The sequence below is a fragment of the Ovis aries genome, chromosome 25 (genome assembly GCF_016772045.2).
Source record: "Ovis aries strain OAR_USU_Benz2616 breed Rambouillet chromosome 25, ARS-UI_Ramb_v3.0, whole genome shotgun sequence".
NCBI classification, from domain to species: Eukaryota; Metazoa; Chordata; class Mammalia; order Artiodactyla; family Bovidae; genus Ovis; species Ovis aries.
In genome coordinates, this window is record NC_056078.1 from 25,046,178 (window position 1) to 25,068,411 (window position 22,234).

Here is a 22,234-nt window from a genome sequence, read left to right on the forward strand (position 1 = left end):
CCCCATGAATCGCAGCATACCAGGCCTCCCTGTCCATCACCAACTCCCGGAGTTCATTCAGATTCACGTTCATCGAGTCAGTGATGCCATCCAGCCATCTCATCCTCTGTCGTCCCCTTCTCCTCCTGCCCCCAATCCTTCCCAGCATCAAAGTCTTTTCCAATGAGTCAACTCTTCGCATGAGGTGGCCAAAGTACTGGAGTTTCAGCTTCAGCATTATTCCTTCCAAAGAAATCCCAGGGTTGATCTCCTTTAGGATGGACTGGTTGGATCTCCTTGCAGTCCAAGGGACTCTCAAGAGTCTTCTCCAACACCACAGTTCAAAAGCATCAATTCTTCAGAGCTCAGCTTTCTTCACAGTCCAACTCTCACATCCATACATGACCACAGGAGAAACCATAGCCTTGACTAGACGGACCTTAGTCGGCAAAGTAATGTCTCTGCTTTTGAACATGCTATCTGGGTTGGTCATAACTTTTCTTCCAAGGAGTAAGCGTCTTTTAATTTCATGGCTGCAATCACCATCTGCAGTGATTTTGGAGCCCCCCAAAATGAAGTCTGACACTGTTTCCACTGTTTCCCCATCTATTTCCCATGAAGTGATGGGACTGAATGCCATGATTTTCGTTTTCTGAATGTTGAGCTTTAAGCCAACTTTTTCACTCTCCTCTTTCACTTTAATTAAGATGCTTTTTAGTTCCTCTTCACTTTCTGCCATAAGGATGGTGTTTACAGTTATGTTCTCCCAATTCATAGCTTACCTTTTAACTTTTTCCATAGTTTACTTTTTAGCAGAAATGCTTTAGTTTAACATAGTCCCACTTATTTTTTTTTTTGCTATAGGCAACATTGCCTATATATTTGATGTCAGATCCAAGAAATCATTGCCAAGAACAATACCAAGGAGTTTTTTCCTATATTTCCTTTAGGAGTTAGTTCTACTTGAGGTCTTCTGCTACATTTAAGTCTTAACTCATTTTGAGTTGTTTTCTGTCTATGATATAAGGATCCAGTTTCATTCTTTAGCATGTGGATTTGCAGTTTTCTCAACATTATTTATTAAAGAGAGTTGGCATCTTTGTTGGGAATTAGTTGACCATATATGTTGGCTTTATTTCCAGACTCCCTTTTCTGTACCATTGATCTATGTGTCTATTTTTATGTCAAAACCATACTGTTTTGGTAACCATAACTTTGTAATATTGAAATACATGAAGTGTGATACCTTCAGCTCGGCTCTTCTTATTCCAGATTGCTTTGGCTACCAGGGTTGGTTGTGATTCCATATGAATTTGAGCATTTTTTTCTGTATCTCTGAAAGATGCCGTCTGAATTTGGCAGGGGGATTGCGCTGAATCTATAGGTTGCTTTGGCCCATTTGGTTGTCCTCCCGATTCAGTTTTGCTATCTGTTCCTCCCTTTTCCTCTTTTCTGCTTTTCAGACCATCTGCTCTGGGCTGGCAGACCCAGGGTCCTGGCTCATTTTTCAGCAGCCTTGAGGAGAGAGAGATGTTTATTCCATTTGCCCATGGGGATGCCTTTCTGTGCAGCCAGCAGGGCTCCTGGCTGCCCACAACTTTCCAGAGTTATGAGTTAGTGCCTTACTAACTAGAGCCCAAGTCCAGGCCACGGTTAGCAGCATCAGTGGCTTAATAAACAATCTCCTAAGTGAATAGCAGTTCTCGTTTACAGGGTGCTTTCACAAAGATTGATGACTTATTTTCCTTGCCCGTAGCTCAACAGGGGCTGTGACACCACTCCTTTCCAGGGAGGAGCTAAGTAAAGGCGAAACCTCCAGGGACCTTTAGTCCTCACAGCTGAGGATGCCACAGGCTTGAGGTCAGGGCTGAGAGCTTACATTATCCCCAAACACGGAGGGCACTACAGGGTGAAGTGTGTTCCTTCCCCTTGGGTACTGTGTCCCCTCATGGGACTATGTCAGTCCAGGAAGGACCCTCATCGTCAGGGCTCTCAGCTCTTGGGAGGCTTATGATGGGCTGTGCTCTCATATGACAGTGATATATAATTCAAAAACATAAAAATGAGATACAAAACTGTAAATGTAGGGACTTCTCTGGCAGTCCAATGGTTAAGACTCTGTGCTCCCAACGCAGGGGACATGGGTTCAATCCCTGGTTGGAGAACTAAGATCCCACATTACTGCACAGCATGGCCTAAAAGAAAGAAAAAGAGAGAGAGAAAAAGAAAAAAAAAAAAGCCCTGTAAGTGCAGTAAGATCTCCACAAAGAAAAAAAATAGGCCTGAAAAAATCTGGAAGGAAATAGAAATATTAACATATTAAATCATATTTTCCCTGAGGGATGGAACTAGGGTGATTTTTATTTCCTCCTTTATATCTTTTTTCCCTAGCTCCCAAATTTTCTTTTACATTTTTTATAATCAAGAAGGAAAATACCATATAAAGGAAAATAATGTCCCTGCCAACTGTAATGCCATGTGATTTCGTAAAACAAGAAATGGGCCAGTGGCGAGGAGAGGGAAGGAGGAGCCTGGCCACTGATGGTGGGGAAAGAGGTGAGGCACAGTCAAGGTCAGGTTCCAGGTGAATTCCCAATTCCAGTTTTTCTTCCCCAAGAGGAGAAGACAGATTTCTCTGAGTCACAGTGTAACAAGTTCAGTCTCCAGCCCCCCAGGCTACCTCTTAACTCTAAGAATCCACTTGTGATGACAGATGAAGACAAATCATCAGGCTGATGGCTTCACACAGGGCTCCCAGGAAGGTACAACCGTGGTCACCTCCAGGCAGCGAAAGATAAACAACTCCCAGGTGTGAGGCAGAAATTCTGTATCAGTTGCTGACCCTGGGCACAGTTTCTGCCGCTAGGCATGACCCAGGAGTTGGATTGAAGCAGCTCCTCTGCTTATGTGGGGTGGAGTGGCTGTGTGATGGGGAACTTGGTGCAGAGCTGGTGGCCCCAAGGATCCAGGCATTAAAAGGCGGATAAGTGCAGAGAAGTGCAGCACCCTGGACCCAGCAGTGGGTGGAGAACCTGCATGACTTCCACGGGTGTCTGGGTCTCCCTGCTCTTTACTTTTTAAAATTAATTTATGTTTTGGCCGTGCAGGGCTTCCCTGGAGGCTCAGTTGGTAAAGAATCTGCCTGCAATACAGGAGACCCAGGTTCAGTCCCTGGGTCAGGAAGATCCTGGAGAAAGGAATGGCTACCCACTCCAATATTCTTGGCAGGATAATTCCATGGATGGTGGAGCCTGACAGGCTACAGTCCATGGGGTCACAAAGAGTCAGACACAACTGAGTGACTAGCACTTTGACTTTGGGCTTCTCTGTGGCTCAGATGGTAAGGAATCTGCCTGCTCTGCAGGAGACCTGGGTTTGATCCCTGGGTTGGGAAGATCCCCTAGAGGAGGAAATGGCAACCCACTCCAGCATACTTGCCTGGATCTTACTTCCCTGACCAGGGATTGAACCTGCATCAGGGAAGCATGGAGTCTTAAGCACTGGACAGCCAGGGAAATCCCCAGGTCTCATTGGTTTTGACCTGACATCACCCCAGCTTGCTGTGAGCCTTCCTGAAGGAATATTGGGGGTGTTGGAGGCGGGCAGCTCATGCCCATGTGTTCCCAGCGAGGCAGGGCTGAGCAGGGACACCCAGAAGACACTGGGCTGTGGCTGGTATGTCTGTACCCATCCCTGGCCTCCTTCCCTCTACCTCCTGGACAAGTGGAGGAGTGACCTCTTCTCTGGCCTTGATTGGATGGTGCCGTGGTCACACCCAACACCAGCCAGGGATCAATGGGCAGCACCCAACCTGTTTATCTTGGCACTGTCACCAGCTGGCTCTTGGCATGACCCTGAGGTTGGAGCAGGGAGAAAGGAGACCGCATAGCCTGCTTGTCCTGTTTCCACCTGCAGCAAGTAGAGAAAGTTCTACACTAATGTGAATGGACTCCTGCAGCTGGTGCATCCCACTGTCAGCCGTTTGGAAGTGAGAGCTGGGCTCCAAACACCTGGAAAATCAAAGCATAACCCTCCCCCACCTTGGGGATTAATCCTGCGACTTCCAGCCAAGTGTGAGAGGCCTGCCTGGTGGCTGATCTGCTCGTGGTGGCTCGTGGTGAAGCATCTGCTTGCTGTGAAGAAGACCTGGGTTTGATCCCTGAGTTGGGAAGATTTCCTGGAAAAGGAAATGGCAACCCACTCCAGTATTCTTGCCTGGAAAATCCCATGGACGGAAGAGTTCATGGGGTTGCAAAGAGTCGGACACAACTGAGGGGCTAACACACAGTCCAGCCAGGTCTGAGGAAGGGACTGGCAGATATTCCTGAGAACCTTGCAGTGTTCACACCTCTTTCTTTCTCACTCTTTGGGCTCCTCTCAACCCTTGGTTGTCTGATGGGGGCCCATCTCAGGGCTGGAGCAGAGGCTGGGGTCTGGAGGCAACAAGGATGAGTCTTTACCCTCTGGGGGATGCTGAGGGGAGCCCAGAGATGCTGGCTCAGCCCAGGCAATCAGGGAGGAAGAAGTCCGAGTCTGAGCACCGTCCTCTGTGTTGTGAGAGCTGAGCTGGCGATGGTTCTGGCTGAGCTGCCGGCTACTGGGCCTCCCCAGTGTGGGCCCCAGAAGCTGACATGAATCAATGGAGGCCGGCTGGCAGCCTGCAAGAAATTAGGGCAGCTCGTCCCCAGAGGCCTGGTGGGAGGCTCCAGCTGCTGGCTCTTCCACTCCTCCTTTCTTGCTCCTCAGCCTCCCATCCGGGGGAGCTGCCACCCATTCCCCCCACCCCCAAAGCCTTATTTATTTGTTCTTCAGGCTTATAAAGGCTTTATTGATGCATAATTCACATACCATACAGTTCAGGTTTCCCCGGTGGCCCTAGTGGTAAAGAATGCACCTGCTAATGGGGGAGACCCAAGGGATGAGGGTTCGATCCCTCGGTTGGAAAGATCCCCTGGAGGAGGAAATGGCAACCCACTCCAGTGTTCTTCCCTGGAGAATCCCATGGACAGAGGAGCCTGGTGAGCTACAGTCCATGGTGTCGCCAAGCTTCGGACACGACTGAGCGACTGAGCTTGAAAACCATACAGTTCACTCATTTGAAGTGTCCATTCGTACATGACCTGTTGATTTTAGAACATTTCCGTGGCTTTGAGAAGAAATCCGCCACCCCCGAGCTATCCTGCTCGTTCATCAACAAACTGTCCAAGTGCCTCCACTGAGGGGAGTGATGCAGAGGCTTCGGGCATCTTTAAAACTAGATTGAAAGACAGGGCTAGAAAGGGCAGTGCTCTGTGGCTCGAGTCTGGTAGCTTGAACAATGTGCTGTGAAAATCCCATGGTTTTGATGATTGCTTACTCTTTGTTTTATTTAGCCCGGGCCACATGCCTCTGAGGCCATGCCAGCCATTCATGAAAGGTGGTTTTCAGGTCCTCACTGGAGCTGCCCCACTGCATGACCTGGTTTAGAGCCGGGTGGGGATGGCCCTGGGTGCGTTGCCCTCTGAGACAGCAGAGGAAGCCAGAATTCGCTCTTCCCTGCCGAGCTCCCACAGGACATGTCCTCTGAGTGGCTCCCCCAGTCCCTCAGAACATTGTGGAACATAGCAGCGCACTACAGTTGATTATAGTTAATTAATGAACCATACAACCCCAACCCCTGCAGGAACCACCCAGACATTCTACGCGTCTCCCTGGTGTGGACGTGTGCACACACACACACACAGACATGGTGCCAAGCGCAGCACGCATGTGTAAGAGCCAGCACAAGCCAGAGAGCTCCCCAGTGGGAACGGGGGCAGCTGCCGCCCGTGCAGTCTGGGACCATCTGTTCTTCCTGTCCGTCCAGAGAGGCCTCCAGTGGGCCCTCCCTCCCCCGCAGGGTCCAGCTCAGCTAACCTGATGGAAGGCCTGATTTGCACAAAGAAGGCCTCTTTCGGAGTCCGCGCCTTTGGAAAATACCCAGAGACTGAGACGGTTTGGGGAGAGAGGTCAGGGCTGCTCACCAAAGAGCGGGGGGGAGCTTTTCCCGTGGGGCTGCCGGGCATCCGCTCTTCCGCTTGTCTTCCTCCCTGCCCTGGGCCTCCTGCCCTCATCCCACCCTGGCTCCTAACCGCATGTGACCCCATGGGAGGGCTGAGGGGTGACCCAGCAGAGGGACTGTGAGGTGGCCAGTGGGCTGGGATAGGAGGGCCAGGATGACCTGCAGTGCCTTGAGACTGAAGGGAAGCCACTTCACCTGCCACGAGTGTGGCCCTTGACATATCCCTGACCTTGGACATCACCCCCTGCCAAGAGCCCCTTACAGCATGCCATGTAATCCTGTGAGCTCATTCCCTGGGTGACAGACTGATCCAGCCTGGTGTCCTGTTTCTTAGCCACCCCCAACTATGCTGCAGCTGGCTGGCCTTTCCCTTCATCATCACCCCAGGGAACAGGCACCCAAGACTGGAAAGGCTGTGGGACCTGGGGACCTCTGGGAAGGGTAGACCTGAGAACCAGGCGGGTCCCTGCTCTGCCCAGGTCGGATGGCCAGCAAACAGCCCTTCCCCTGAGCCCTTGCCCCAGGATCCAGAGCCAGACCTGGGCAGGGCGGATGGCTGGTGATGGCAGAGCCTGTTACAGGGGAAGAGGGCTGGCCTGGTGCCTCCCGAGGCTGGCGTGATCCTCCTCAACTCCCAGGTCTGCTCCTGAACGGTGATTATCATCAACAGAGGGTTTTCCTTCTGAGCTCGGAGACTGGTTTCCTTGAGCCAGTCTGCTTTGTCACCTTGGCTTTGAGCAGTGTATGAATGTCAGGAAGGAGGTGGCTATCACATCCTTGTTTCTCTCTTCCTGATACTGGAGATAGTTTGGGGAGCTGGCCCTGAACTCAGCCTTGGGTTCTTGGCTTCTTAAAGCGTATCAGGATGCGATTTTGACAGTTTGGTTCCAGCAGGTCTCTGCCCGTGATCATTGGGGTGACCTTAGACAAGTCACATTACCTCTTTGGGCTGCAGGGAGTTTGGGAGGGGTCCCAGATCAGGAGTGGCTCTTGGACAAGACTTAGGGTCTTGATTTATTTTGGGATTAGCCACTTTCCACTGATGCCATGATGGGTATGAAGTGGTACTACCTCCTGGAAAAAGAGAAAAATCTATCATAATAATACGTAATAATGCTATGCGCCTGGCATCATGCTAAGCACTTTCGTTGCTCTAGTTTGTTTGAGTCTCAAATTCCTCTGAGGCAGAGGATCCCCTTTCCCACCCTGTAGGGGAGGAAAAGTGTCAGTCACCCAGTCGGATCCAACTATTTGGAACCCTGTGGACTGTAGCCTGCCAGGCTCCTCTGTCCATGGAATTCTCCAGGCAAGAATACTGGAGTGAGTTTCCATTCCCTTCTCCAGGGGATCTTCCTGATCCAGGGTTCAAACCCAGATTTCCTGGATTGCTGGCATATCCTTTACCGTCTGAGCCACTGGAGGTTCAGAAGTTAATTGATATTCCTGAGGCAGGTGTGGTGCAAAGACTGTTCTTGACCACGAGGTGTGACAGCCCCTTGCAGCTTAGTCTTTGATCTTTGGCGCTGGAAGGTGCCTTAAAGACAGGCCTGTATGACTGATTCACAAGTGGGGAGCTGAGAGTGCAGGAGTAGGGTGGGGCCTGCAGTCCTAGGGTGGGGCCTGGAACTCAGGACCCTCTTGTCCCCACGAACCCTGAGGGCGCCTCCCCCGGGAATTGTCTGGCTCCAGAGCTGAGAATACGCCCTTTGTGCCAGCACAATCTCTGATGATCCACCGGCCTCCCTGCTCTGAAAGCCCTGATTGTCACTGTGAGTTTGGAGCCGGGCTGCCCACACTCCCGCCCAATCCCTTCCCGCTGTGGGGCCTTTTGTGCTCCTGGATCTCAGCACAACAGCCGGGCTGTTGATCCCGAAGGCCCAGCGTGACTGGGAGAGGGTGCCCTGCCAGCACCCTTCCTGGTGGGGATTGTCCCAGTCCGAGAGGGAGGTGGGCCCTGTCGTCTGGGCCGGAGCACTGCAGCAACAGAGAGAGGCCCAGAGGGAAGCTAACCAAAGCTGACGCCTGCTTGGTGACCTGGGAAGAGTCAATCTCCCTCTCTAGGCCTCTTCATCTGTAAAAGAAGAGCTTATATAGGAAAGAAGAGTGGAGAGGGGGCTGGAGGGCAAAGGGAAGGTTCCGGTGCAGGCCTGTCTTTAGCTACAGTAGAAGGCGCACTAGGGCAGCCCTGCCCCAGCCCTGGCCTGGCTCCTTCGGAACGGTGTCCCCCAGGCAGGGCCTCACCCTCTTGGGTCCTGGGTTGCCTGATCTGTAAAGGAATGGGGTGCACCATTCCTGCCTCTGATGGTCACTGGGGACATGGAGAGGGTGCTGGTACAGGGAGGTCGTGGGTGGGAATGGAGGTGCTCTCTGCAGGTCGTGGGGGGAGGCTGCCTGGGAGGTGGACTCTCTGGTTCAGTCCTGATCTGGGAAATCTTGGGTTGGGCCCTGGGGTCGTGTGCTCTTCCTCCTTTGTAATTTCTCTGTCTACATAGACCATCGACTTTCTGAATGACAATATTCGCAGAGGAATCGAGAACTACTATGATGATCTGGACTTCAAAAACATCATGGATTTTGTTCAGAAGGAGGTGAGTCAGGAGCTTGGGGTCAGAAATTTGCCTCCCACGTCCTTTGCTCTGCTCCCACTGCGCCACCCACCCCCCCCCCCGCCCCCAACTTGGGACCCTGCTCAAGAGGGTGGGGGCGAGAGGTCAGGTGGCTTATCCATCCCCACATGGCTGGCCAAGTTGGCAGTTGAGGGTGGGCCATGGACAGCCGCCAAGGGTGGGGATGCCAGGGCATGCCTGGCCCAGCATATACTTGCCCTGCCTGTTCCTTTCCAGCTACACAAACCCTCCCTTTCTGAAAAAAAAAAGAAAGAAAAAGGTCAGAGGGAGCTACAAACCACGTGGCAGAGTCTCAGGGTGCCCCTCTTTAGTGGGCAAAGAATCCTCTTTGAGGTGGGAGTGACCTCCAAGCCACCCAATTCAAAGTTCCCTCTGCCGAGACCCTTCAGGGACAGGGAGCTCCCTCCCTTGCCAAATCAAGGACAGCCCTGATGGGGAGAGAGCTCTTCCCTGGTTCCATTTACCCCTGCACAGGGGACAGAGCAAGTCTTCTCCTTTCATCCGACGGCACTTCTTTGAATGTGATGATTGTTATCCCTCCTCCCCACGGTCCACACAAGTCTGTGGGTGTAACAGTAACAGCAGTGCCTGCTGCTGCCGTCAGGGGCTTCTACACACCAATCTCACTTAGTCCTGAGCCTCAGGTTCCACACCTGCCCCAGCGGGATACTGATGGTCCCTTCTACTTAGTGTAGCTGTGAGATTTGCCTTGATTTATTTCAGAGGTGGTTAGAGCAGGGCCAGGCATGTGGTGAGACTAAATCAGTGTCAGCTAGGGTGATCATTGTCTGCCTGTCCTCCTAGGTGAGGATGAGTGGAGTTTTAGAGCTGAGGGCCTCCTCAGCCCTGGCAGCGCTTCTTGGGACATGACCTTGGGGGCGTCAGCTGACCTGATCCCCGTGATAGCCCTCAGTGGGGGATCAACATCTCCCTGCACCCGGGGCCATCCATAGTGGCCACCCCCTTGGCTCAGGCCTTCTCTGTAGTCATAACAGGTGCAGCCTCTGGGAAGCCCTTCTCTGCCAGGGATGCGCCTGCCAGCTCTGGCCATTGGGTGGGGCAAGATGTTTTTATTGGAAGCAACCTTCAGCTGGCTTGCAAATTTCATTTCTCCCAGGGTGGAATGGCGAGATGACTCATGCTCACTGGGCACCTGCTTGGGGCCAGGTCCTAGGCTGAGTGCTTCATGCTTGGCTTATCTTTGTACTTCTCAGCTCAGCTGTGCAAAGCTGGCATTGCTCTTCCTGCTTTACAGTTGAGCCTCTGAGGCCCAGAGAGGCTGATTGACTTGCCCAGCATCACACAGCATGGAGTGGTGGTATGAGGATTTGAATGCTGGCCTGTCAGGTGGCAAAATAAATACTCTGCATTGCACCCCACAGAGGTACTTCCTGGACTCCTAGACTGATAGCCTGAAAGGCTCTGTGGAGACTCTGGAAGGGCATCTACTTTATTTCCACTAGAACCTCTGACCATATCACTCCCCTGGTTAAAACCTTCTCCAGTAACTTCCTGTCACTAAGGATACTACCCCCGTTCCCTGCTTATTTTGGCTCACAAAGCTTTCATGGTCTGACCTCAACCCCTCTTGCTCACTCTGCTCCAGTTACGCCTGCTGCTGAAATATCAGTACAACTAACTCATCTCCATGCGGGGTCTTGGCATGTCTTGACTGTTTTTTTTTCCTGTTCATATTTCCAATTAAATGAGATCTCCTCAGGCCTTTCCCAACCTCCTGTCTCCTTCCCCCATTTGCCATATCCCTGGTACCCAGCACTGCCTCACACCTTTTTCACGTGGTGGTTCCTCTCCATCTCCCTCAGGGCTGTGGCGCTTTCCGTCCCCCTTGGTTTTCGGGCATACAGAACAATGCCCGGCACACAGCAGCAGCCCAGTGGAGTAATGGCTTCCCCCAGGTGTTGGCATCTGTACAGGGGGACATGCAGGGCAGAGCTCAGCCGAGGGGAAAATGACGCCAGCTGTGCCATCACTTCAGTCCTGAACCCCGACCAGGGTGTGTGTGTGTGCCCCTTTGCTAAGGGTGGGATAGGCAGAGCTGGGTGGGTGAGGTTCAGGGTCCCCTGGATTGTGGGGGTCCTCTAGAATCCTAGTCTCTGGGACTTTAAAGGCCAGGTCCTGGGGTGGAGCACCTGCCCTGGGGATGTGAAGATGGAGTCCAGCTGGCAAGAAAGGGCTTTTCCTCCAGCATTTAGATACCACCCACCATCCCACCAAAAGGCTACCCAGCCTTGGCTTGCATGCCTCCTCAGTGATGGGGTGCTCGCTACCTTCTGGGCCACTATTCTGCTTTTGTTGAGCTCTGACCTGTAATGATGCTTCACATGCTCCCCATGATGCCCCCTACCTGTGTGACCCGCATCATAAATCACATCGTCCCCTGGCTGGGCCCCTCCCTGCTGTCTGCCTGGGGGCCTTGGTGGTGATGGCAGCTCTCTTCCCCACTTGCTTCCTCCTTCAGTTTAAGTGCTGTGGCGGGGAAGACTACCGAGATTGGAGCAAAAACCAGTACCACGACTGCAGTGCCCCTGGACCCCTGGCCTGTGGGGTGCCCTACACCTGCTGCTTCAGAAACACGGTATCCACTGTTCCTGGGGCACATCTCCTGGCTGGTCAAATGCTTCTCTCACCTTTTAGCACCGGGGCGGTGGGGCTGGATAGGAGGAGTAGGCAGGAGGTGGTGGTCCTTGCCAAGGCGAGGCTTCCTGAGCCTCAAGGGCTACTGAATGGGGTGAATCTGGGGATAGAGGATGGGGAAGACTTGTCTTATTAGTAATGGTTGTTGATATATTGAGCACTTACCACGTGGTGGCCTGTTCTAGGTTCTTTAGTTGTTTTAACTCGTTAAGTCCTTTCAACAACCCTGTGAGGTAGGTATGGTTATTTTACCCACTATACTGATGAGAAAACTGAGGCACCAAAAGGTGAGGTTCTTGGCTCAAGGTTGATAGAGCTAGGATGAAATTCAGGCAGCTCTTGTCAGAGCTGTGCCCTGGACTACTGTGCACGCCAGGCGAAGAGTGGGAGAGAGTCCAGGCCGGGGGTCTTAGCAGGGTGGCCGGCTTGGCAGCCATAGCTGGGGGCCAGGGCAGGGCCTGTACTTTGAACGTTGCTGGTGGACTTTGGGCTTGACATCCTGGTGATCATCAGCAACGAGGTGCTTGGAAGCGGCTGGTGATGTAAATGCCAGCCTCTGCCTCTCCCCAGTGGGATCCTCTCAGCTCTGTTGCCTCCTTGGCCACTTGGGAGGCTGCCCTGTGCCGTCACTGCTAATAAATGAGAGGCTCGGTCAATCCTGTGTTTGACTAATGTGTCCAAAAGCTGCCTGGTTTCTGGAGTGGAATGAGGCGGGGAGTTTTGCAATTACTCATGCCTTGAAGAGTCATGGAAAATTTCTCTTCTGACGTCTCCACCATCCTGTGCCCACTGCTGGATTCTGTAAACTGAGCAGCTGCTGGTGGGGGTGGGGGCCTCACCCATGACTCAGGGAGCCAGTGCCAAGTGCATGAGCCCTAAAAAGGCTGGGCCAGGAGGGAAGGTTTGTTTGGAAGTTGGAGCTGCCATTTTAGGGTAGCTCTTTGTGCAGGGGGAGTGCTGAGGAGGAGCCCAGGGTTTTCAGAGAGGCCTGTGGAGGGGGCGGGGATGACTCTGAACTTCCAAGGCAGTGGCGCCTGAATGTCCAAGTTGAGATGTGAAAGCCCAACGTGCATTCATTCATTCATTCATTCACCAGGTATTTACTGAAGACCAGCCAGAGGCAGTTTTGTGTTCTAAGGATACAGGAAACACACAGAGAACTCTCTGCCCACATGGAGCTGACATCCTTTCTAGTGGAGAAAACTAATAAGCAAAATAAATAAGTAAAAGAGATGATATTCTAAGAGATGATAAATTCTAAGGAGAAAAATAAAACAGGGGCATGGAGGATTGCATTTTAGATACTGAGAAGGTTGGTTCTCAGTAAAACCCTGAAAGTGAGGGAGTAAGCCATGCTGTCTGGGGATGGGAATTCCTGGCAGAGAGAAGAGCAAGTGCAAAGGCCCTGAGGTGGGACCTGCCCCCGTGAATTTAAGAAACAGCACAGAGACCAGCTCCAGTGTGGCTGGAGCAGAGTGAGCTTGGGGGAGGATAGTTGTAGATGAAGTCAGAGGTCATGGGTACCCTGAAGGTCATGATCAGGACTTTGCTTCCCTTGAGTGACGAGAAGTCAAGTGACACGGCTTTAGTGGGCGAGTAGCAGATTTTCCTTAGGCTTTACCAGCACCACCCTGTCTGCTGTGGTGGCAGAGATGACATGGGTGGGCAGTCCGGTTAGGGGCTAGTGCAGTGATCCCAGTGTCTCAGCCTAGGCTGTCTGGAAAGCAGGCTCTGAGATGCTGGTTAGTGAGCAGGAAGCTTAGTAGGAGGTGTGCTCAGGATTGACACCTGTAAGGGAGGGGATAGAAGCTGGGCCGGGCAGAAGGAGAGGTTGAGCAATGATGCAGTCTCAGTGGGCGCCTCAGCCGAATCCATGGGGATGTCCTGGGATGATCCTGCAGAATTGTCCCATGTTGGGGTGAGATGGGCAGGCCTTCATACCTCCACATTCAGCAGGCATTACATGAGTTTAGTGTTTCACCCAGGAAGGGACTTGCTGGCTTGTTTAGCAGAAAAACAGAATCAATAGGATGTGTGTGTGTGTGTGTGTGTGTGTGTGTGTGTGTGTGTATGTGTGTGTGTGTAAAGAGGTTTATTATAAGAAATTGATTCACAGAATTATGGAGACAGGCAAGTCCCAAGACCTGCAGAGTGAGCTGGCAAGCAAGAGCCCAGGAGAGCCAATGGTTTACTTCCAGTGTGAGTCTACAGGCCTAAGGACCAGGGGAGCTGGTGATGCAGCTCCTGTTTGAGGCTGGCAGCCTCAAGGCCCACGAAGAGCTGATGTTTCAGTTCAGGCTTGAAATCAGACAGGAAGAATTCTTCCTTACGTGGGGGAAGGGTAGCCTTTTTGTTCTATTTAGGCCTTCGACTGATTGTACGAGGCCCACCCACATTAGGGAGAGCAATCTGCTTTACTCAGCCTACTGATTTTAATGTTAATTTCATTTAAAAATGCCCAGAATAATATTTGCCTGGATATCTACATCAGTTCTCTTCCACCTCTGGGGCCTAGAGAAGAGTCTTTTGGCTCCGGGTGTAAGGGAGGCCTCTGCCACAGCATGTCCGTTCCCCAAGGGCAGGAGCTGTGGTTCTGCCTCCAGGTCTGGAAGCAGCACAATGAAGAGGAAAGTTACTCTTGTCACCTTCTTACGTATCAGACAGTTCACTTATTTATTATGTTCATCGCCTATCTCCATTCCTAGAATAATAGTTCATGAAGGCAAGGATCTTATTTTGTTCTTCTGTATTCCCAACACCTAGAACAGAAAATGGTACATAATTGATGCTCAATATCTGTTCAGTAATGATTGAATGAGTGGACAAATAAGGCAGGAAGCACCTGCTCCCATCATGCCCTCATACCTCTGCTACCCAGGCTGGAGCTTCTCCACTGGGGTCTGTTTATGGCCTGGAGGGGCCACTGATGCTGACTGACGTGAGGTGGATCCTGGGTGTTTTGGGGTCTGAGGGTTCCTGGGGGACAGTCTAGACTGAAGGAGGTTATTTTGTCCACACATCAAGCCTTGACATTTAGACTGATCTAGATGACATCTGCTGAGAAGGCAATGGCACCCCACTCCAGTACTCTTGCCTGGAAAATCCCATGGACCGATGAGCCTGTGGGCTGCAGTCCATGGGGTCGCTAAGAGTCAGACACGACTGAGTGACTTCACTTTCACTTTTCACTTTCATGCATTGGAGAAGGAAATGGCAACCCACTCCAGTGTTCTTGCCTGGAGAATCCCAGGGATGGGGGAGCCTGGTGGGCTTCTGTCCATGGGGTCGCTAAGAGTCGGACACAACTGAAGCGACTTAGCAGTAGCAGCAGCAGCAGCAGCAGCAGCAGCAGATGACATCTGAGGTTCAGCTCATGCTTTTAGAAAGAGTAGCAGCCGTCCTTGACTTCCAGGGTCTGGGATTGTGTTCAAGGTCAGTCCAGCCAGTGTGCCATGCCCTTGGACAATCATTTTATGTATATATCTCACTTTATATTAAAAAAAATCCCCATGGGTACATTCAGAGATTATGATTGCTTTATTGAAGAGTCCAGGGAACCTATCCATTCATTCATCCAACAAATTCTTATTGAGTGCCTCCGTGTGCTTGTCCCTCAGCGCTACACCTAAGGTTGGTCACAGAGCTCCTAAGTGGCAGAGCAGGGCCTGGACTGGGCAATGTGATGCCAGAGCCCACACTGGCCACTCTGCCCACCTACATCACTGCTGGCACCTGTGGCACCCTGATCCCACAGTAGCTGTCACTTAGATGTGAATGGGTTCATTGAGCTCGCTCTCACCTTCTAGAAAGCAGAGGAGACTCCACAAGGGCTCAGGCTGTGATGGGAAGTGCCCCTGCCAGCCCTGTGACCTAGGTTAGCTGGGAAGAGATTTGATGAGCCCAGGGCCAACCACAATTTCCACTGTGCCCAGATTAGTCAGCAGCTAGAAGCTCCTGAAGGCAGCTGTCTTTCCGGGCAGGAGGTTGAACAGCCCTACTGGCGGGTAGCGGTCTGCAGGGGCCGGGAAGTGTGGTCAGAGGCCTGGCCTTGCCCTCAGGTAAACCCCAGCTGGCCAGGGGCCTGGCTGTGGTCTGGGATTTTCTTTCACAAGAGCCAGCAGACTGGGAGCAGCGCAGTCCTGACCTCAGCACATGACCATCTCAGCAAAGTGAGGCTCTGGCGGCTGCAACAGAAGAGCCTGGGGCTGTGCCCTTTCTTCTGGGCTCCTAGGCTGCCACTGGTGGAGCAGTGGGTCTCCCACCCAAAAGCCACAGAACTGGTCTTCCCACCTTTTCTCTCTGGCATTTCTTGGATCCAGAAGATTAAGATGCAGACTTGAACCAGGCAGCTGGGATGGGACTCTCAGCTCCATTCATCCTGGATAGTGCAACTCTCTATGCCTCAGTTTTTTCATCTGTAAAATGGGGGAGGGGGGTGGTGGCTGTGGAATAAGTGTCTTCTGCAGGAATCACCATGTAAGTGTTAGCTAATACACATTTCTGTTTCAGACAGAAGTTGTCAACACCATGTGTGGCTACAAAACTATCGACAAGGAGGTAATGTCTTTGAAATCTCTTTTCCCCAGAAAGGCTGCTCTTCCTGTTCCATCCCCAGGGTGATTGGAGGGGCTTCCAGGGGTGAGGCTCCTGGCTGTTGAGATCTCCCAACATTCCTGGCTGTGAACAGGAGCCAGGGACTGCCCACTATCTAGACACAGAAGGACTTGGGGAGCCAAGAATCCCCCCCAGGTTGGGAGAAGCTGGCTGCCAGAGTTGACTGAGCAACTAATGTGTAAGTCCACCGTGCCCTTGTCAGTGCCTGCAGTGTGTCCCCATGCCCAGCTGCATTCACCAGCCCACCTCTGCCCTTGGAGCTGCCAGTTTGCAGATACACACTGGCTCCCTCAGCCTGGGACCCAGGAGTCCCCAGCGGAAGAGAGTCTTTGGCTGGTACCTTCGGGGTCAGCTTCCTGGGCATTTCTTCTGGACTTGGAGAGAAGATGGGGTTGTGTTGAGAAGGGAGCTAAAAAATAATGATGACTTGAAATGGCCTCTGAGCAGTGGTTCTCAAATGAGGTCCCCAGACCAGCAGTAACAGCAGCCCCAAGGAGCTTGTTAGAAACGCGCACTCTTGGGGTGGGGCCAGTGGGCGACTCTGACAAACACCTAAGATGCTGAACCACAGACCAGCAGTGCTTCTCCAAACATGGGACCCAATGGCTAGTTTTTATAATAAACACTTGGTAATGGCCTATTTGGGCTTCCCAGATGGCACTGATGGTAAATAACTCGCCTGCCAATTCAGGAGATGCAAGAGATGCGAATTTGATCCCTGAGTCGGGAAGGTCCCCTGGAGGAGGGCATGGCAGCCCACTCCAGTAGTCTTGCCTGGAGAATCCTATGGACAGAGGAGCCTGGCGAGCTACAGTCCGTGGGATCGCAGAGTCAGGCACCACTGAAGTGACTTAGCATACACAATGCCCTATTGTTTTTTGTTATTCCAAAATGACACTCACAGATATGATAACCTACCTACACACCTAATTCCAAAACAAGTGGCATAATGATTTGAGATAAGTGAAAGTAGCTCAGTCATGTCCGACTCTTTGAGACCCCATGCACTTATACAGTGCATGAAATTCTCCAGGTCAGAATCCCTTCTCCAGGGGATCTTCCCAACCCAGGGATCGAACCCAGGTCTCCCACATTGCGGGCAGATTCTTTACTGGCTGAGCCACAAGGGAAGCCCAAGAATACTGGAGTGGGTAGCCTATCCCTTCTCCAGTGGATCTTCCCAACCCAGGAATGGAACTGGGGTATCCTGCATTGCAGGTGGATTCTTTACCAACTAGCTATGAGGGAAGCCCCTGATTTGAGATAAAGGGAGAAATAAGATAAAATGATTGATAAGTATATACATGCTTAGGTGCTAGATAGAAACAGCTGCTGCTGCTGCTAAGTCGCTTCAGTCGTGTCCAACTCTGTGCAACCCCATAGACGGCAGCCCACGAGGCTCCCCTGTCCCTGGGACTCTCCAGGCAAGAACACTGGAGTGGGTTGCCATTTCCTTCTCCAATGCATGAAAGTGAAAAGTGAAAGTGAAGTTGCTCAGTCGTGTCTGACTCTTAGCGACCCCATGGACTGCAGCCTACCAGGCTCCTCCGTCCATGGGATCTTCCAGGCAAGAGTACTGGAGTGGGTGTCATTGCCTTCTCCAAGACAGTAACAGCAGAAGACAGCAAAGTTGATCAGGTGTTTGCACTGCCAGGGGCTTCTGTTGCCTAGGAGGGGTGCTGTGTGGGCAACTTGCATAGCATGGGCATATTTTTTTGCCATGGACATGGTTTTTTACATGGTGAACAATTCTTGGATAAAGTTCCAAGCAAAATCGAGTATAATTATCCCTTAGTTTACCTATTTCTCTTTTCTGTACAATTCAATGTATAGTAAAGCCAAGCAGAAAACACTGGTTTTTATGTCCCTGGAGTTAGGCTTTGGGCTCAGATAGCGGGGGACATCTAAGAGGTAGGTAGTCTGGGTGGCTGTGGCTGTCCTTGAGAAGGATTGCCCTGAGCTCTGTAGTCCTTCAGCCCCCACCCCTATCTCTGTGACAAGCATAAGTGCCACCACAATGCCAGCGGGCTCTCTAGGGAACAGTACTGCCTGTTGAAGGGCTTCCGCTTTCCCGGTAGCTCAGCTGGTAAAGAATTCACCCGCAATGCGGGAGACCTGGGTTTGATCCCTAGGTTGGGAAGATCCCTTGGAAAAGGGGATGGCTACCCACTCCAGTATTGTGGCCTGGAGAATCCCATGGACAGGAGCTTGGCAGTCCAGGGGGTTGCAAAGAGTCGGACACGACTGAGCAACTTTCACTTCCTGTTGAGATCCTGTGGTTTAGAGTCAACTTCTCAGGTTGCCTATGAGAAACTGAGGCCCAGAGAGGCGGAGGGACTCACCTGGGCCTGGGATGAGTGGCAGAGCCGGGACTGGGGTTGCCAGGCGGGCACTCAGCCAGGCTCCTCCCCGCAGCGCCTCAGCGTGCAGAACGTCATCTACGTGCGGGGCTGCACCAACGCCGTGCTCATCTGGTTCATGGACAACTACACCATCATGGCGGGCCTCCTGCTGGGCATCCTGCTCCCCCAGGTGGGCTGGTCCCTCCTCCACCAGGGAGGGCCCAGGGGTGGGGTGGGCAGGCTGTGGGCCGGGGTGATGTGTGGCTTGGTGATTAGAGTGCAGAGGAGGGACAAAACTGGGGTGAAGGGTGCTCGGCTATGCTGGGCTCAGACGGCGAGGGCTGGGGGGCTGGAAAGAGAGGGCGAATGGCCCGGATAGTGAGTGACACCCACCGCGCCCCTTCTCCTCAGTTCCTGGGAGTGATGCTGACATTCCTGTACATCACCCGGGTGGAGGACATCATCGCGGAGCACTCTGTCACCGACGGGCTCCTGGGGCCCGGCACCAAGGCCGGCGTGGAGGCGGCAGGCACGGGGTGCTGCATGTGTTACCCCATTTAGGGCCGTGGCCTGGGCATCGGCTCCGGAAGGACCGTGACGGGACCGCTTTGCTGAGGCCACGTCAGGGGCGGGAGGGGGTCTGGACAGGCCTGCGGCTCCTCTCAGCATACTCAGCACTGACCAAAGCCCCGGCTGTGTTTGCTCAGGGCTCCCAGACTACTGCATGTCTGGAGGCAGAGCCACCCCCCAGCTGCGGGACTCTGTGCCTGCCCACCCTGCTGGGCATGGGGAACCGGCGCCCCTTCTCCAGGCTCCAGCCGCTGGGAAGGGGGAGCTCAGTGCTGGGCTTCAGACCCACCTCATTTCTGGTAGTGCCTTGGCCTTGGGGTTTGAGCCTTTGAAGGCAGTTTTGTACTGACTTGTAATCGGGTAGCGAGGAGACACACGTGCCCCGTGGTGAAGGAGGGGAGGGGTGTAGTCCCCTGCCCCCCGTCCTTCGGCCTCACTCCTGAGGCCAGGGTGGGCCTATTTCTCAGCCTCCCAGGTGCCTTGAGCCCTCCCCAGGGCTGCTGCTTTGCTGACCTGTTTTTTTACATGATTTTTGTAACATTCATTTTGTACACAGTTAATAGGACTTTCCGACTAATCAAAGCTGGATGTTACCCGCCCCTTACAGTCTTCCCTCTCCAAGCCAGTACATTAATCAGACAATAAAGATGTGATTTTTTTCCCTGGTGTTTCATTTGTGCTGTTTAGGTCAAGGGTGGGTGAAGAAAACCTCAGGTTAGGCTTGGAAGTCCCTCATTGGTGCAGAGATTGAAGGGGGGTCATCCTGGAACCAAGATTTGGGACAGTGCAAGACACTAAGGCTGGGAGGAGGGAAGATCACCGAGGCCGCCTGCTCCCTGCTTGGAAACACCTCCCCCATCCTTTGGTGTTGCTGCTTCAGGAAATGGCTTTTCCCAGCTGTGCTTGTGGGCAGGGCATGGAGCCTCTCTTGCCTGTCATTCCTGCTAAGAATTCACTGTGGGACCTCTGGGAAAGAGACAGTGATGACAACCTGTTTTACAAACTGGGAAACTGAGGCCAAGCCACCACGGCATGAGTCTCCACTTCCAGGAAGTGAACAGATTGGAACTAGGAAAGTCAGGCGTCCAGGAGGGAGCAGTGCCCACAAATCCGCCTGTGGCCATTGGGCTATAGAACTAAAATGATTCTCCTGCTGTAAACAGCCCATTGTTCCCAGGGCCTGGGGTGGGGCTGGACATTGCTCACCATTAGCAAAGGGTGGTGGGTGCTCGTCGCCCCCTGCTGGAGATGGCAAGACCTGCATGGATCAGCCCTCCCAAGCCTTCCCTGCCCCAAGACCTGGGTTCTAGATTTGCTCTGAGGTTCTTAGCAGCCAGAGCAATAGAAATAAACAGCATGAGCCCCAAACCTGAAGAAATCAGTTTAAGAATGTTAAGGGAACTGCCCATCACACCCAGCATTTACATAGTGGCCATATGTACAAGCCTGCATTGTCTGACATGTGGGAAAGGGCGACTGCTGCTGCTGCTAAGTCGCTTCAGTCGTGTCCGACTCTGTGCGACCCCATAGGCGGCAGCCCACCAGGCTCCCCTGTCCCTGGGATTCTCCAGGCAAGAACACTGGAGTGGGTTACCATTTCCTTCTCCAGTGCATGAAAGTGAAAAGTGAAAGTGAAATCTCTCAGTCGTGTCCAACTCTTGGCGACCCCATGGACTGCAGCCTACCAGGCTCCTCTGTCCATGAGATTTTCCAGGAGGGCTATTTTTTAAAAGGATAGAATAATAACAAGCACATCAGTGAGCACACTCTGTCTCAGAAACTTGTCTAAACACAGATATCAACTCCTTTCACCCTTAACCGCTGTATGTGGTAATTCTTGTTATCTCCATTTTATTGATGGAGAAACTGAGGCAAGTTGTGGTTAAGTAACTTGCCCAAGGCACACGCTGGTAAGTGCAAAGCTCTGCCGTAAGTCTGGGTGGAATCTCTCTTGCCCTTAGCCCCTCTGTTCCACTGCCTCCGTTGCCTCGTGTGGACATATGGTACTAAGCATGACAAACCCGTGGTAGCTGCTACTCCAGCTGTCTCCAGCGGTTGGTGATTGCAGCCACCTGCCTGGTCCCCATTGTGATCCCTGCACACGAGACCAGGTCAAGCTCTGTGGCTGGTGGCCTCATGGCTGCTCTCCAAGGATTCTCTCTGTGCTCAGAGGGGGTGGCAGCTGCCTCAGGAACAGCAAGATGACAGAGCCACTGAGAAGGCTGGGACAGCAGAGTCTGCTTATCCAAAGTCACGTTGCCCTGGTACTTGTAAGCTTCTGGTTACCCTGACCTCCCTCTTTTCACCACTGCTTACCAACACCCCCAGCTCCCACTGTTGCTGCTGTGGATCACAGATCACAGATTGGTGTCCACAGGTGGCTGAGCTGCTGTGGACACTTAGCTCTTCTTTTTCTTCCAAACCTCAGCCACTCACGTCTCCAGAAAGCAAACAGAAGCCACAGAGAGGACTTTTTCAGTCCTGTCGTTGGGGTGCCCCTGATTTGCACCTTTTGTGCTTCCAAAGCAGTTACATCATCCTGACCTCTCATCACACAAGGATGGAAGAATGACCTTCAGAATGAGTCCTTTTCCCTCACCATGGCACACAGACAAAATGACGATCTTAATGCAGCCTGCAGTATCCGTGAAGCTGGGGGAGATCTGTAGGCTTTGATTTTGGACTTCTTTTGTTGTAATATATTTATAAGAAAAAACAGTAAAATGCATTAAGGAAGATTGGCTTTGTATAAAAACTGCAAATACAGTATTCTCCAAACTTATTTTTAACAGTGTATTGAGGTATATTCAACCTAAAATAAACCACACATATTTCAAGTGACAAATATATCACTAATGAAACCATCACCACAGTCAAGATCATGGACAAACCTATCATGCTGAAAAATCTCCTCTTGCCCGTTGGGGATGCTTCCTTCTCACCACCCTCTCCCTGTCCCATCTCCAGGTGACCTTGGATCAACTTTCTGTCTTTATACACTATTTTATATTTTCCAAAATCTTATATAATGGATTCATACAGCATAGACTCTTCTTTTTGTCTGCATTTATTTTTGCTCAGCGTAATTATTTTGAGCTTTATCCATTTCATGGCATAAATCGGTAGTCCATCCCTTTATATTGCTGAGTAGTATCCCTTTGTGTGGATATGCCACAGCTTATCCATTCGTCTATTGATGGACATTGGTATTGTTTCCAGTTTTTGGCTGTTGTTAATACAAATAAAAGCTGCTATAACCACTCGTGTACCTGTCTTCATACACACTTTCATTTCCCTTGGGTAAATATCTCAGAGGGGAAAAGCTAGATCATATGCTAAGTGTATGTGTAGGTTTATAGGAAACTGCCAAAATATTTTCCAAAGTGATTGCTTGATTTTATATCCCC

The 22,234-nt window shown here is 51.9% G+C and overlaps 1 protein-coding gene across 4 annotated transcripts in view; it reads left to right on the forward strand.

The window, feature by feature from the left end:
* Nucleotides 1-19,488, forward strand: part of TSPAN15 (tetraspanin 15) — a 56,680-nt gene extending 37,192 nt beyond the window's left edge. For 2 of the 4 annotated variants that reach the window (XM_027962430.3, XM_027962432.3), the window contains 5 exons: nucleotides 8,512-8,607; nucleotides 11,126-11,242; nucleotides 15,811-15,858; nucleotides 18,331-18,447; nucleotides 18,669-19,488. In XM_027962430.3, the coding sequence (XP_027818231.1) occupies nucleotides 8,512-8,607; nucleotides 11,126-11,242; nucleotides 15,811-15,858; nucleotides 18,331-18,447; nucleotides 18,669-18,818 (528 nt within the window). In that variant the 3' untranslated portion in view covers nucleotides 18,819-19,488. Of the gene's footprint in view, nucleotides 1-8,511; nucleotides 12,535-15,810; nucleotides 15,859-18,330; nucleotides 18,448-18,668 lie in introns of those variants that run through there. The other 2 variants (XM_027962431.3, XM_060406863.1) reach the window with 2 other exon arrangements.
* The last annotated feature ends 2,746 nt before the right edge of the window (nucleotides 19,489-22,234 follow it).